Source organism: Scomber scombrus, chromosome 8 (assembly GCF_963691925.1).
Source record: "Scomber scombrus chromosome 8, fScoSco1.1, whole genome shotgun sequence".
Classification (NCBI taxonomy): Eukaryota; Metazoa; Chordata; class Actinopteri; order Scombriformes; family Scombridae; genus Scomber; species Scomber scombrus.
Window position 1 is genome coordinate 23,997,093 of NC_084977.1, and position 16,675 is coordinate 24,013,767.

Here is a 16,675-nt window from a genome sequence, read left to right on the forward strand (position 1 = left end):
TACTTCAAACAATAATCCACAGAGAAGTATTAAAGTCCTACACTCAAAAAACATATGTTGATTTTTCACTGATCCATCACTGAGCTTCTCTTGCGCTTTTCTTTCAACAGCAGGTTTGTTCTTGGACTGCTTTGTCTGATGACACCTGGTTTCTACTGGCCAACACTGTAGATTCAGTGTTGGCCCACTTTAAAACTGATCAGATTTACCAACTTCTAGCAAATCATTTTCATGATGGCATTATGGCAAAGACATTCAGTAAAGATATAGTGATGCCATGGGGGACTATTCAGAACTATTTACTCACTAATAAATACATGCTGTGATTCTGTCTTCAGTGTCACAAAACAAACAGAAAACTTGGTTTTAAAAAAAAATGGCCAAAAAAAGCCTTAACCGTCTAAGCCCCACACCCAAAGTTTAACCAATTAATAGTCAACTATATAGGCTAGAGAAAGACCGCAACGTGGTACATCAGAGAGAACTGATTTGAACTAAATTTTCATCACAAAAAGGAACAGACCAATGAGAGGTCATAAAGCTCAGTATGAATCTGTTACAACTCCTTATTGGCTCACAAGTACTGTGTTTCCGGGAGCCATAATCACTGGAGCTGGCTGCATGTTGACAACAACAACAGTGCTTTTCTTGCGAAATTTTAATTCACGATGCATCTGACACCAGGAGCACCACACACAGAAGCAGGAGGACACAATGTCCTTACAGACTGTACCCTGTAAAGAACCAGATAACTTGTTACTGCTCTCTTTAGTGCATTTCTTACTTATTATAAAACATGTCTTGCATCAATGAATAAGTCCAATTGCTTTTAGTAGCAAGCAGAAATATTCAATATGTCTACAAAGTAAATGACAAGTGTGTAAAAGTTGTTAAGTTATTTTTGATAACTTTATTGCTGTGTCTTCAAAGAACATTTACAAGTTGTAAATTCAGTTTCATAGATATGGATGAAGCTGTCATTCAAATATATGCAATCAGTGTACATCAAACATGTCATACCTTGATACCATATCTGTGTCGAATGGCAACCCTTAGACCCAAGCCTGCAGGAGGTGCACACAGAGGTAGCCCACAGGCTGCAGTTATGGAAGGACCGAGTATGTCACACAATGGAAGACAACGGTTCTCCCCAAATTTTCCTGCAACAGTGCAGGCAAGGCACGGGCAGCACCAGAAACCATAGCAACCTGAAAAACAGGATTTAAGTTGTAATAGAATCATAATATAGTGGGGTGTAATCTTAAGTGGCTTGAGGGAGGAAATACTAAAAATATGAAATTATTTTGAATAAGTGTAGTCTATTAAAGTTGTGGTGTTGAATTCTTACAAGAACTTATGTCATCACAACAGCTAAAGAGGCCGGAGTCCCAGTTTGTCAAGAGATGAGTTTCCATTGGCTGCTGAACTTTAGCCACAGACAGAAAACAATTAACCTGTAAACACAAAATACTCAGTGTACAGCAAAAAATCCCAGGGACACTGTGTTGTGCTCATTCTGTGAATAAATGAGTAAACCAGTTATTTATATAACACATATTCATTCTCATGATTATCTGATTAGATTTTAAAGCACCTTGTATTCATTTGCATTTTAAAGTATTTTAATTCAATACACACCTTAATTTCATTGAACAATCGCACCAGTCTTGTATGTACTGTGTAAAGACTTTCATAGTTTATTGTTTAATCAAAAATCAAAATCACAAATCAAATAAAACACTCTCACTGTAAATCCCAATGAATATAACCTTGGTAAATATAATACTTACAGAGGCCATAAAAGGCAAGTGAGAAAAAAACATTTCTGGAGATCAGATTTCTAAATCTGATCTAAATTGTTTTTCTCCTCTGTTTAGGACTTAAGAACAGGTGGGGAAAAATGTTTTTACCAAGCTAACCTTTATTTAAAAAATGTTTTTACCAAGCTAACCTTTATTTAAAAAATGTTTTTCATATGTGAAAGTAGGTGAAAGAAAGGTTTTGATAGGTGTAAAATATATATTGGTATATATACATATGGGTAGGTAAACATTTTTTGGCAGGGTGGGGTTTGGTTGTAATACTCATTTTAACCACAAGAGGCCACAAGTGCACCACTACCCCTTGCGCCTAATAGGACTGAAAGCATTCACGTTCTCTTCCTGGTCAGATTTTATTTCTCCACTCATTCTAAACAAGACTTAACATATTGTGTATTAGCAAGTTATGTGACATTACTGTCATGTCTTTTTTTTTGGCTAGAAAATGTATTTTAATCTGTGCTAATCTACCGTTAGCGTTTTTATTTATTATGTTAAAATAACAAAATAAAATAAATAGCCAGTGAAACAAAACAAAATAGAAATTACAGCAAACTGTGGAGAAGTGCGTAAGATAAAGTGAGGAACTTTTCTAGTCCTACCCCCTTTTTTAAACTCCAATAATAAAATCAAATCCAAAAACAAGAATAAGGGAATAAAGCGTGAACTATATTGAGGTTAACTTGCTAACACATAATTATGTAGCTTATCTATGTGTAACTTTTTTCACCTGTTCTTAAGTTATGAACAGGGAAAAGAAAACAATTTAAATCAGGCTTAGAAAATAGTCCACCTGTTTTTTTTTTCTTACCCCTCAGGGCCTACTGACACCACCCATGCCCCAGGCAAAGCAGTGCTGTGCTTTTTGAACAGTGCATGGTGCTGAAATTAAGTCTAATAAACCCACCACAACTCAATTTTAATATGTGAATTCTACCACTCTTTTAATTCCACAACTTCAGTCTACAGAACGTGACAGATTTGTTGTTCACAAATGCAAATAGGTGGCAGTCTAACAGAATTTCAAAGGCAGCAACAAAGGAAGTACTTTCATTTGGAAGCATGCCACATTTTATTGTACGTGGATTATATTTACAAATGTCACTTTCAGCTTAGTATGGAAATAAGCTGTAACTATTTGTCCTCATTTCTGCCCTCAGATACAACCCTAAGCAGTGTTGACATACAGGCCTATGTTTTCACAGCACTGATCAACCACCGCCCAATGAACAATGCTCAAAATAAAATTGTCTGGCTTAACCTAACTGCTGACTCATGCAGTCACCTATTGGTTCTGTAGCAAGAATGACCAGCTAGACAAGCAGAATTTGTGTTTCACAAATATCATGTTGAACCATCTTTCTTTCATTGCAGCAATACAGGCAACAAAGTTTTCTGGCTAATTTTATTTTTCTATCAGCGAAAAAATTATTCCAATGTGGTAATTATCACACATTATTACATATGATAAACATTAATTATAAGCTTTTGCCCAGTTCTAGTGTATGTAATCATATTGTGGTATGTGACATTCAACAGGTTAAAAGGAAAAGAAAACATCTTCAGGCACTCTTAGGCAGATACACAGTAAAAATGATATATTTAAAGCCTTTATTGTTAGGCTTATTAGTTAAAACATTGCAAAGTTTTGATCTCACAGTGTTTTATCCAATATACTAGACTAGGCTATTAATATAACTTGAATTTGAACCTACCTGAAGAACATTTTCTTTTATTTTGTTGTTCTCGTCTTCAAGAGCCCCTTAAGGCTTCCTGGACTTAGTGCATGTAAAACTAAGCAAGAACTTTGCTTCTTAATTTTTCATCTCCTTCAAAAGTTGTCCATCATGTCAAAATATAAACACTGGTAACAGTTGAACAAGCTGCACCAACAAATATCTGTCTTCACCTACTTCAGCTGCCTCAGCGCACCTTTTGCATACATCGCTCTGAAGGGTATGTGAGCTCTAGCTTGCAAGCCATGTACCTCTGCGATACTGTGGTGAAACTGTGCACAACTGTGAATGACCCCGTTTTGCCATTTTACAGCCATGAAGCCAGAGATGTACCACAGTGAAATCACCCATTTTTTTTTGTTGGATTCTAGCGTGATACAATTTATTTAATAATTTATATTAATTATTAAATTATTACTATTAATTCAATATTCATTCCAAGAACCCCTTTGTTACCACTAATTAGCCTAGCTGTAAAGTCATACAGTGGACCCCCAGACTATTGGTTTCCCCTCATAAGTGTTACGAATATCTAATTTTGTTATTAGTGAAATGAAAAATCTTACCTTATGGAGCTTAAAGCTTTATTGTCACCCCTCTGACAGCTGTGGAAGGGAATGCCTTTTATGAGGAGTGGTGTCTTATTCATGTTTGGCAACTTAGCCCCAACAATGCTGCAGAACCTGAACCTTGATGCTGAGAGGGGCGAAAACAGTCAGACCTTTAGGAATAATCTAGTCATTGTTTTTCTATGAGTACAGGTGCTGCAAACAAGTAAAAAGACAGAAAATAGTTGTATTTCTTGAAATAGTTTCATTTCATGTATGAAACACACATGCACAAAGAGACACACACTCACTAAATCACCAAATTCACATAAAATACAATGACAGCTCACCATTTTAATTATTTTATTACCTTGCATTTATCTCCTTTTAGAAACTTCTTTTCATTTATGACAGATATATGCTTGGATTTTAATGCCTTTCGGAGTAGAAAAAACAAAATTATAAAGAGAAGCTGACCAAAAGATTGACAGCAAAATTTAAGTGCAGACTGTTTGCAATTGCAATAATTCTCCAGTTCTTCATAAAAAATATGATTTGGAAGGTTAGGTATAAACTGACCTTATACGCTACTATCATATGCAGACTTAAAATAGTCAACAATGATGTCATGCAATCTCTGCTGAAGACACCATGAGTAGAATTAGAAAATGTGTCTCTCCCCACTGACAGTATTAATGAAGACACTGTGGTGGACAGCAATGCATGCAGAGATACATTACAAAATGTTTTTGATTTACACAAAGGTACGGCAATTTGTATTTTATATTTGATAATAAAATAATTCTGTATCAACACTTCTTTTATTCATTGCTCATGTTCACGCCAAGTTTTTTGTCCCATAGGGGCAGCTTACGGCTCAGGGACAGGAGGGTGTCTGCAATGGTCGCCGATGGCTCCGGTATAGGCTGGACATCAGCAAAAGTGGTCGACATCTTGTGAACTCAGTCTGAACATTGGCAGGGGCAGCCAATGGCTCGATAATTGGAACAGGCTTAGCATCAGTAGTGGCAATGGGCAGCTTAGAGGAGTCTATCAACAGGAAGGCCTCAGGAACCTCTGAGACCACATCTTCCACTGGAGGCTACCTGGTACCTGGGGAAAAGGCAAGGCAAGAACCATACGTAGGAAGGGGATCGCTGGAGGTAATCCAGGGGGTAGGACTATGCAGAAAGGCTAATAATCTAAAAAAAAATCTAATAATATTCTTCCTCTCAAGAATGACAAGTTCCTTCTGATTCATTCAGGAATGATTTTTAAAAGTGTCCATAAAAATAAATATAGCAGATAAATACTCCCAGGAAACTCCTGTCTAGCCATAACCTTGCCTTGATATTTGTCTTGGGGATTTTTAAGCAAAACAAGATAGTGTTTGAATTAATTGTCCTGCTGACTTTACCTTGAAGAAATACATTTTGGACCAGATACAACTTATATTTCTATGATGCACAGACTTTTTAAATACGTTTTTCACCTCATCATTAATTAAATCCTCAATAAAACATGTTTTTATTTTGACGACAAAGTCATCAAGCAAAGACAAACCTTCAACAAAAGTTACATTTTCATCAAAATCATCAACAGTCGTCAACATGAACATACATACAACAGCTGGTGCTAAGTCTCCATTGAAGGAGTGCCTCATAGTAAAATACATATGTTATCTGTCTAACAACATACTGGTCACTAATTATGTAGTGGGCAAATTGTTCAGGGTTTGTCATTAACTCACATGTAGCCTGATTTTCACACATTGAAAAGCAACCCCACAAATATTTAAGCAGTGTTTTGGTGCTCTACATTTTTCCTGGGTTTATCTGAATCCCTATAATCAAAGTAGTCCTGGAGGTAGCCTGAGGCGTCCTGCTGTAGGAATGTCTTGACATACTCTTTCAAAAAGATATTGTCATGCTTATCTGCATACCATCATCAATTTTGGTTACAACATACCCTTTATCAGCAGCCTTTTGCAGTTCTAAACCTACAAGTTCCTGTAAGAGCCCTCTAGGGATCAGAGTGGTTAAACCAGTGAGTTTAACATGTGCAGAGATTCAAAACCAGACCAGTGAGTCTGGTTTTGAATCTCTGCACATGTCCAACACACAGGGAACATCAGCTTGCTGTTACAGCAATATAAATGTACCGGGAGACACAATCTCCTGGGAGGCAAAAGTATATTTTATCAGTCCAAAATACTTTTGAATTGGTTTGTAAATTGGTTCTTTGCAGTAATTCCGGTAAGCATTCACCACCACTACCACCTCGTTGAGGAATTTCAAATAAATGGCTCTCCTCTAGAGAAATCAAGATCTATCTAATCATTTTAAATTAATACAAATGTCTATATTGATCTGACAAATACAAAACTATAAGTTATACTATAACTATATGTATATAAAATAATTTATATTCATAGCATTACCTAAGAAAAAGGGTCTCTTTCTTGATCTCCTGCTGGAAATTTCCCCACCCTGGGGCTTGTACTGTACAAGTAAGCAAGTAAGACCTGTTTTGAAAACGTTTGTAGAATTCAAAAAACAAAAAGAAAAGAAACTATTACACTTCTCTATTTATTCCAATTGTGGGAAACATGATAAACACATGATAATTCCTGCTAAGAAAACATGGTTGATACCCCTATTCCTTTCATCTAATACACTTGGCCAAGATAGAGCAAATGGCTGGGAAAGGAAGAGGGATGAAGTGTGCAGGAAGGAAGACACCTCACTTTACCACACACACAGAAAGATGTACACACTCAGTTACACATGCACACACATACACATCCATGCTGAAATATAACTACAAAGATATGCACATGCATGTCTAAAACAGCTGTACCTTATTTTATTCTTGCAGGGAACAGGAGAGAGGGTCAGGTTAAAGAACAACAAGAAAACTGATCAGCACAGGAGAAATGGCTGGAAGTGTAAACTGACTAAGCAGAGGATCTGGCAGGGATGAGTAGAGGTCTTGATTATGGAGTGGTTTGCAGCAGGTGCAGTTCTGGTCTGAGTCTAGCGCACCTGTCTCCACACACACAAGGACAGAGTGGCAACAGGTAGAGAGACACAGGACTGAGGCAGGAATCGTGAAAGTAGCAAGCTGAAAAACATGGACTAATAGGTATTAATGGAGTCATATAAAGAGTACATTCTCTACATAACTTGTTACCTGAAGAGGAAAACACACATGTTTGGCTATCCAAAAAATGCTGAATAAATTTGACTGAATTTGAGTCTTGTAATGATTCTTATGAGAAAGTTTGTCTTCCATATAGTCAAAATGGCCAGAGCTCAACTCTGTTTAAGATACATTCTAATAATTAAAACTACTCTCAACTACTACCATATGAAAGTACCAGAAACTCACTGTTTATTATTAACATAATGCATATAAATGAGATACAATATCATGTATCAGAGATAATAAATACCTTGAGTTGGGATACTGTATTTATTTCCAAAAATTATAATATATTTTAAAAACAATGTATACAATATGATCTTGGTATATTGTGACATATGTGACCTTAAAATCAATAATCTGACTAAATATGTTTTAAGTGCACTGCAAGCGAGATTTTAAAGCTTTAAATGATATTTTTAAGACTCTTGTAAACAAAAGGTTATTAACTTTTTTATTAATTAAATAAAGTTTTAATAAGTGCTTGTAGGCCCGTGATAGAAATGCAATACAAATGAAATGATAATGTATTTTTTTAGGCATATTTGCAGAAGATGCTGTTTGCAGCTAGCATTATAATGACACTTTATCCTTTACGAGATCTCTTCACAATGAACTTCCAGAACATACCCACAGCCAATACATACGATTTCATTCTTATTAAACCATTCAGTGTCCCCCTTTTTCCATAAATTTGTCACACATCTACAGATCAACAGCACAGATAATAATACATGATTCAAACATGTATGTAGTTTATTAACAATCTCTTTAAATGTTTCTCACAAAGTTACATTGCAACTCCTAAAGGCTTATGATTGACTAATTTTATCACAAAAATAATAATACAAGGAACTTGCATCAACTTGGTATATATGAAGAACATCTTAATGGTGTATACCCCCATCCGCTGGTCATCAGTGGTAGAGTATAATAAATAAATATCCGACTCAAGCAAAGGTATTTTTATTTATTTAAATAAAAGCATAAATTAGACTACATGTGCAGGAAACTACTCCTTAGAGGGCTTCCACGATTTAGCAGTTATTTGTAACCATTTTAATGAATATACGATGAGGTCATCTTCTTCTTGGTTCAGTGATGTGGTGACATATTCGGGTAAACTAAAAAGCAGTATACTCCTGGCTGTGCTGTAATACTGTGACTGTAGGCTACCCTCCTACCTTTCCAAAAGCTGTTTATGAAGAAAAACAAATCAATAATAGAAGATTCACAGTTTGAAAAACATACTGTGTTACAGTAAAGACACATTGGTTACAGTGCACTCCTGCTATTAATTTCAGTTTATGAAATGCTGTCAAGAAATGTATTAATTACTGCACATCTGGTCATGTGCCTGTATATCTATAAAAGTTACATTTTTGCATCATGTAAAGTGGAAAGACATAGCCCTTGTTTTCTTCTTAGCCATTTGTTTAGGTACAACAGTTTGCAGTAGCCTCTTCACTAGGCCCAGTTGGCCGGTCCTGATCAGAGCTCTAGATAACTCCGTGACCTCAGCTGTGTGTGTCCTGTAAAGGCACCTGAGCTCGTCCTTCACTATGTCCTCAGGATACCTCTCCTCTGCCTTTTTCACCCACAGTTCCAGCTGGGTGATGGCAGCGTTGGGGTCTGGGCCTCCCTGCATGAACAGAGCCAGCAGTGCCTGTAGGAGGCAGCGCAGGGCTGTGGTGTCTGTACTCCTTGGTCTCTCTAACTCCATAGCACTTTTGAAGCAATCTGCAGCATTTTGCTCCTCGCCCTTCAGCAGGAGGCAGCGTCCTCTGAGCACATGGAGGTCCGGCAAAGTGTCACCCAGCTCAAACTGTATGGCCTGGGACAGACTCACCAAGGCACAGTTTACTGCTCCCTCATCCACCAGAAGGCTCTCCTGCAGTGCATCTACACCCATGTAGTAGTACACCTAAATGAGAACACATCTTAAAACACTCTTGCTGTGGAAACCCATCCTTTCCCCATTTACTGCAGTTTGTGCATTTACCTGCGCCATCTCCAGGTGAGTCCTCAGACACGGACGTACAGCCAAGACCTTGCCCAGGTCTTTTCTGGCTTCAGTAAGCTTCTGTCGGTCTGGGATTCCACCATGACCATGTTTTGCCTTCCCCAGGTCCCTGACATACTGGATCATATTGATCTAAAAGAGACACCATTTTACTAATATTTCAATAGCTGATTGCATATTATCATTCAGCTGTTTATTCTTTAGATCTAATCTAATTTGCACTTGTATGAACTGTAAATGGTTGTATTTGTGTGCAGTTTGTATCCTTAAATGTTAATCATGAATTTTAATATTGCAGAATATGTTAATTATGTGCATATTTCAACCAACTTAAACCAACACAGATACTAATAGCATTAAAATAGACTTTACATGGTATTTGACTGAGGTTTGTTAGCTTGGTTCTGGCATTGACATGATGTACTCCGGCTGCAGTACCTTGGCACGGGTGCAGTATGCCTGCCAGTTGAGCTCCGGGTCTGGCAGCACATTGAGAGCCATATTGCAGATCCCTGTAGCCATCTCATGTTTGCCCAGCAGAAAGAACATCTTGGCCAGAAGGTTCAGGATAAATGCATCATCACTGGCCATCTTTATGGCCTGAGGACACAGACATGGTATAACTATGCAATAGGGCCGCTGATGCTGACACTGCAAATCTAGGTAAAATAATCCTGACTACTTGTTCCCATAGCTTGCCTGACATTTGGTGAGAGATCTAAACATGTGTTAACTTACAGTTCCATAGCAGGATAGAGGTTCAGAGGCGGAGTAGCCACAGTCATGTATAGACATGGGCACAGTGGTGAACTCGTCCTTCCTTTCCAACATGATGCCAACATAACACCAGGCGAGAGCTGAAGATAGAGATCAGTGTCACAATTTTTAAAGAAGATTTTGTTGTCTATACACACAATACACAGCCAAGCAGGTATCTTGTACAAATACATACTGTGTTTACCTTTGTGCTGAATTTTCTCAGATTCTAGTGATTCTCTGAGGAGCTTCAGCCCCTTATTGTAGTGAGACAGTCTGGAGTATTCAGAGTCCTCTTTGGTCTTAACTATGTCATCCAGTCTGCAAGAAGAGAGTGACTTGGTATACAAGAAACAGTGCAGGAATTATTTGTCAAAAAAGTTTGATGCCTGTTATGTACCTTATATAAATGGTTGCCATTTTAAAGTACCAGCTCCTTTTTTCCTCTTTTGATACCTGAAAAACAACATTCTCTCTTTAGCTATTAGGAATAAAGCAACATTTATTATGCTGAAATATATATTTATGTCTTTAAGATCTTGCCCAGCAGCACTAGATACACTTTAATGTTTATCTAGAATAAAGAATAGTAGGTTTGTCTGTCTGTTTCAGATTTATAAGTCTGGGCAATGAAAATGAAATGGAATCAACTAGATTTTTGAGGAAAAGTCACAGTATATCCATGTCACTATCCATAAATTCATTTTAATATTTGTAAATCTCTAATTGTAGCCACAACCTCTAAATTCCTCATGACTTTGCAGGTAAAAAGAGTGAAGGAGCAGCAATGGATTCAAAGATTTCTTGTAATTACTACTGGTTAAAATACCAAACTAAAGAAATGCTAGAATTATGGCCTCATTATCAATAGTGATTGTTTCAGTGCTCCTCTTTATATTCTTTATTCTGAGTGTTTTGCATGTTTCCCTCTCACCAGTTGACCACCATAGTCCAGGGCTCTGTTGTACAGTATCAGTGCTGCCGTCAGTCTCTCTCTCAATTCGTCCTCGCTTTCCAGCTCCACATCATAGGGGTAAACATAGGCCTGCTCAGCCAGACAGCGGGCTGCCAGCAGCCTGGTCTCTTCCTGGGAGGCCTCTCCAGCATCTAAGCCCATGAGGTGGGATACTTTCTCCACACACTCCCCTGCATCCAGCTCTCTCCCCAGCTTGTCATACACGTAGCCCAGGTTGGTCCAGGCGTTGAGGTTTCCAGGGTCTTCTTTACAAATGCTCCTGAAAGGTCAAGATACATAGAGAGAAGAGGGTTAGAAAAACATCCCCCAATTAGAGGCTTGAATATTGGAAGTATTTTATAAACATTCCATGATTTATGTCATTCTCATCCTGTCAAAAATACACCATAATGCATAAATATGTTTTAGTACTATAGAATCATTTTGAGGTTTACTTGAGGGTCTTTTTACTCTTTACTTGTATTTTATTTTATACAACTTTATACTATTATACTACTATCAGTTTTCAAATCAAGATAGGACTAGTATTAAGAAGTATTAAGATTAGACCAGTGTTTCCCAACCTTTTTGTGACTGGGACTGCTTACAAAAATAGCAGTGTCTTGTTGGGTAATCTTGTCACATTTTCGATGGCAAGAGTTCCCAAAAAAAAAAAAAGATAAGCGAAACTGATTACGCACATTACAACCCCTTAAATCTTGTGACCCTCTGGAGCCTGATGCCTACGCTAGGAACCATATAAACTAACAACATAAAGTTGTTAAACTAGCTCCACCTCAAACCAGCTGGAACAGTAAAATGCTGCTACTGACCTGTATTAACAATCTAATAATGTCTTACGTCACAATGTATCAGTCATGGGGCATTTTTCGGCATTACTGCTTTTACTTTTGGTACTTTAAGCATATTTTGCTGATAAAACTTCTCTACATTGATCTAGGTAGGAATTGAAATCAGGACTTAAATCTTTGACTTAAAATGTATTTTTAGAGTGTTTTTACATTCATGTATTAGTACATTTACTTGAGTATACTTCTGAATATTTCTTCCAGCACTGGTTCTGAGAGATCTGACTTGCAAAGTGAATATTCTGAATATTCTGCCTTACAAACAAAACTGTACTCACCTGAATATTTCCTCAGCTGTGTCAAGCTGATCGAGATGAAAAGCCAGGAAACCCATAAGATTGCGGACAGCATATTGCAAATATCCAACCTCAGCCTCTAGCTCACTCTGTAGGCTCTCCTGTTTAAGATACGTGTCTCTGTGTCTGAGCTTCACAGGTCCAACAGGATCACAGTTGAGATTGAGGTCCAGGTGGAAGTGACCGGGGATATAGTCCATGTCCTCCATGAGAGACTCAATGTCCTCTGTGCTGTCTACTTCCATGGCCTCCTGCTCTTCCTCCTCCACACCTTTTTTCCACACACAAAAAAAGAAAAAGAGAAAAGAAACTATAAGAAATCAAATTAAAAATACTACTTTTACATGTCTTGACAGAAAATCCCACAAAAGGAAATACCTTGTCCTTCTCAGCGTTAAGTTCAATCTACTGCTACATAATTCATCCACCCAGTCTTGTCATCCTGGTGCAGACAGGTTGAACAGGTTAGGCGTGGGAGTGACTAGGGAGTGGAATTCTGTTTACTTGTTATTCTAACACACTTTATACTAACAGTATACCTTAATGATTCTCATTGATAACCTTCACAGTTTGTTTAAATCTATCTTGGTCACCATCTCCCTTCATTCTTTTTCTTGAAAAAGGACAGTGCAACACTTCTGAGTTGCCTTTGCTTCGCTCTCTGTCTCATCTTTTGACTTATTTAGCTCTTTAACAGATGTACCAACAAGGTCCAGTTTGACAAGATAATATTATTTATGTCTTGAGTTTTGTAAAAAAAAAAAATGTTTTGAAGCTTTTGTTTTGAAGTTCTTGTTAAAATTATCCCCCTCTGCCTCTGCTTGTGTCAACTGCAACCAACAGAAGAATGTGAACTATCAGGCTCAGGTGGTTTAGGCAAACACTGAAGGAAACTCAGTTCATAATATTCTTTCCATTTCATGCTACTAATTTAAATGACATCTCAGTATTACAAAAGCTCAACATAATTTAGACAAAATGAATCCATTATCAAAACAAAAACATGCAGCTCTAGGATGAGCTATTTGTTTACAGTACATGTAAACACCCACGGCAGATATGCAGATACTCTGCAAAGAGATGAACACAAGCAAACATTCACTGTGAAATCTTGTTATCCTGCAAGTCACAGTGCTATCTTAGAAAACCAGATGCACACATGATAAGCATGCTTGGTGCTTTTTCATACAAACTCCATATTCTTCCACCAGAGGGTAAACTTGTAATATAATAAACCAGACTGACAGCAGAGAAAAATCGAGTGGGTGTTGAGTGCTGTAAGTCCAATATTACATCCAGTGTCTCATCAGGCTTTATAGGCCCACATCAAAAGTGTTTCCCAACCAAGTGAAGAAGATGAGGAAAAACTGCACAAACCCAAGCACTTAAGGGATTTATGGAGGGCAATTTCAAAGAGAGATCAGCCCTCTTCTGACAGCTTGGGTGCAGTAGGAGCCATATGCGGGAGTAAAGCACTTACGAAAACTTTACAGAAAGGGTTATACTAAGAGCAATTTATACATAACAAGAGCAATACAGAAATAGGTTCAAAGACGTAAACCACTGAGGGAACTGAAAGTCTATTTCAAAGTCAATAGCAGTTTTTCAAATTATTCCATGTCTGATGGAGACCGGGTAGGTGGCAGACCGGTTAGAAAGATAGAAGGCAAGGTGATGGCTGGATTACTGAAGGATGGAGGACACCACGTTTTTTTTTAACAATCAAGAACTCACAAATCCAGACTGCACACAAATTCTAAGCAGGTTTTGAGTGTGTAGTGTGATCACAATCACACTTAAAAAGTCAGTACAGTATGTGTACCAAAAAAAAAATTGATTTTTGAGCGTGCTTTTGATGTACACTATTCTCTCATAATGTAATGCACAAAGGGAATGGAGAAGTGGTTTATGGGTGGAGAAAAGCACTATGACAATGTCCAAAAATAACAATATAAAATGTTGATGTCTTTTTGCTCATTGACTGTTAATGACAGTGTTATTCTGAACTCAGTTTGATTGATGTGCAACAGTGCAGGTAATTTCCTGTTAGTATACAATTGTTATGTTGAGTTCTTTATAAATTGGATACTGTAAGTAAATAGTATTGTTAAGGCTCAATAAACAGTTGGACACAAGAGCATGATTCAGAGGCAATAGGTAAGGGAAAATGTTGAGCTCTAATTGTGGTGGAGAAAACAGGCAAGAAGTTAAAACCAGGCAGGAAAGCTGGTGAAACAAACTGGGCAGAGTGGGAGTTAGCAACAAGGGGAAACATCCAAAAAGCCAGGCAAGGGGTCAAATCAGGCAAGAAAAACTAGAGTAGTGGCTGGACAGCTCTGCCAGGAAGCCCAAAAGATGTACTGGCAAGTGCTGAATGGAAATTGGCCAATACAAATACTACTGGGGTAATGGGGAGCAGGGCTATGACAGACAGGTAATGGGGAATGGGGGATACTTCTACTGGGGTTATTGAAGGGCAGATGGGAGTGGCAGGGTCTGAAACAACAGGAGTTAGTGTATGGCAGGAGCAAAAAATGGCAGCTGACAGTAGACAAGCAGTTTACAGGGCACTCAGGTCAAACACAATTAAAAGTGTATTTCTAAACCAAACTTTAATAAAGTTTGGTGTAGGAGGAAACAGGAGCACCTTGCGGAGGCCCACAAAAATAAGGGAATAACAACCCACACACAAATACCTCAGGCAGTCATGTTGAACAGTGCTGAACTACCTCTACTGCCCTTAATAGACTCACCATCATTGTGTTGCACAATTTGTGATTTTTCTGTACTGCAGCTTTGCCTCTTCGTGGGTAGTGCTTTATGCTTATACCAATGTGGGTGTGCTGAAATCTGCAATGTTCTCCCCTCGACAACTGTTGCCATGGTGGTCGTCATGGATACCAGGCTGATTGCATAGTAACATAATGATTATAGATGCGTGTCTGTGTGACTATGCATCCTCATAAAGACTCAAGTTTAAAGGATAGATTTTACATTCCAGCAAGTAAACATCAAAACAAATATATTATGGAGGAGATATTGACTCTTAATAATCCCTGCAGCCTCAGTAGTTCTCCCCTGTAAAGTGGGATTAGGATATATGTCCCACATAGTCATGAAGGTCCTTTTGCTTTCAAACTAACCCCCTGTTAACCTACTTATTGTTTTGGTGTCTGTCTTAATTTCTGGCAGAAAGCATATCCAGTTCATCACAGATGAAGAACAATTTATAGGCTGTCAGGGAGGAACATGGAAAGATTTTATGCTAAACTCTGAACATTATTGGGTCGTTTTTTGCAGGTTAATAAGGAGAACAATGATGGAAACCTTGCAGCCATCACACATCAAAGTTGTCCAATGCCATCTCTGTGTAGACATTACATTTACATTGACAGGAGCATAGCTGGGAAATTTGGGGCCCCTCATGAGATGTGACACTGAATACAAAGGATCATAGGATCAGAGGAAAGCCTCATTAATCCAGACTTTATACCTTCCCATCTCCTATGAGCTGAGCTCCCCTCAGCTGTTAATACCTTTGTTACACCCTCACTATCTGTGCATAACAAAGGTCCACAGTATTGCTAAGAGTGGATGGATTTGATGATTCAGTATATATTGTTCTCCATCCCAAAATGAAGAGAAGTTAATTTCAGATCTTTAATCCTGCTTTTAGGCTATTGGTTTTTTAACACAGATAGCCCTATTTTTACTTTGTACCCCTCCCCCTGATCTCTTATATTCCCCTGAGAAAAGACTTCTAGATTCAATTAGTGCTTGCAACTGAAAGCCCTCTGCCTTTTTAAGCCACTTCATCAGTGTTGCCTGCAACTGTATTTCCGCTCTTAGTCAGCTTCTCGCTGGCACCCTGAGTGAGTGCTCACAGTGAAAAGCATCTCTTCAGCTCTCTAGAGGACTCCAGTGACTACAGATCACACCACTGAATGTCTCTTTGTAGTGTCCCTCAGTGTGTACTAGACACATACAGCAAACATACTACATAACTAACTGTATTCCTCTGTGATATGCACGATTTGTTTCATGTCTGTTTCAAATTTGGCATACTTTAGGATGATTAAAAGCCTCATCAGCTGTGTGTCTGTACATCTGGAGAAAACAATGTCCCAAATATAGATCTGTTGGCAAATTGTAAATGCTTTCCATCCGAAGCCATTTGGAGAATGTCAGGGGAAATTTATGCTCACCACACACTTTATTGAAATTTCTAACTAACCATGCCGGTTTCCATTGACAGCAGCTTTCAATCTCCATTGCCCAAAAATATTGCCAATATAATACATCAGCCCACCAGTCTCATAACCACGAGCTACATGTATTATGCCAGCCACAGTGCTTTTAGTCCCTGGCCTGTTGATGAAAAATTTGCCCAAACTGAATCTGTGTAGGAGAAAATTGTCATGTAGAGCCACAGGGTGTGAGAGAGTGTGTGTGTGTAAGTGTATTGAGA

At 38.1% G+C, this 16,675-nt stretch overlaps 3 protein-coding genes across 3 annotated transcripts in view; all 3 read right to left on the minus strand.

Annotated features, from left to right (window-relative positions):
* ak4 (adenylate kinase 4) overlaps nt 1–16,675 on the minus strand; it is a 439,278-nt gene that overhangs the window by 287,809 nt on the left and 134,794 nt on the right. The gene's annotated exons all lie outside the window — the stretch shown is intronic.
* Nucleotides 567–5,057, minus strand: LOC133985241 (cornifelin homolog A-like). The gene is made up of 4 exons (XM_062424837.1): nt 4,979–5,057; nt 1,349–1,426; nt 1,021–1,208; nt 567–734 (listed from the first exon to the last, which is right to left on the minus strand). The coding sequence occupies exons 1-4, from the start codon at nt 5,055–5,057 to the stop codon at nt 567–569; spliced, it is 513 nt and encodes a 170-aa protein (XP_062280821.1).
* ttc22 (tetratricopeptide repeat domain 22) lies at nt 8,696–12,452 on the minus strand. The gene is made up of 8 exons (XM_062424839.1): nt 12,190–12,452; nt 11,022–11,322; nt 10,488–10,543; nt 10,293–10,408; nt 10,070–10,188; nt 9,770–9,931; nt 9,311–9,463; nt 8,696–9,232 (listed from the first exon to the last, which is right to left on the minus strand). The coding sequence occupies exons 1-8, from the start codon at nt 12,450–12,452 to the stop codon at nt 8,696–8,698; spliced, it is 1,707 nt and encodes a 568-aa protein (XP_062280823.1).

Excerpts from the sequence above, each read along its gene's own strand:
- ttc22 (XM_062424839.1), bottom strand. The coding sequence starts at position 12,452 with ATGGAAGTAGACAGCACAGAGGACATTGAGTCTCTCATGGAGGACATG. Across the intron at positions 10,544-11,021 it reads TGGACTATGGTGGTCAACTG|GTATCAAAAGAGGAAAAAAG; the intron begins GTGAGAGGGAAA and ends GTTGTTTTTCAG. Across the intron at positions 9,932-10,069 it reads CTCTATCCTGCTATGGAACT|GCCATAAAGATGGCCAGTGA; the intron begins GTAAGTTAACAC and ends CTGTGTCCTCAG.
- LOC133985241 (XM_062424837.1), bottom strand. The coding sequence starts at position 5,057 with ATGTCGACCACTTTTGCTGATGTCCAGCCTATACCGGAGCCATCGGCG. Across the intron at positions 1,427-4,978 it reads CACCCTCCTGTCCCTGAGCC|TTCAGCAGCCAATGGAAACT; the intron begins GTAAGCTGCCCC and ends CTGTGGCTAAAG. Across the intron at positions 1,209-1,348 it reads TTGTGATGACATAAGTTCTT|GTTGCTATGGTTTCTGGTGC; the intron begins GTAAGAATTCAA and ends CCTGTTTTTCAG.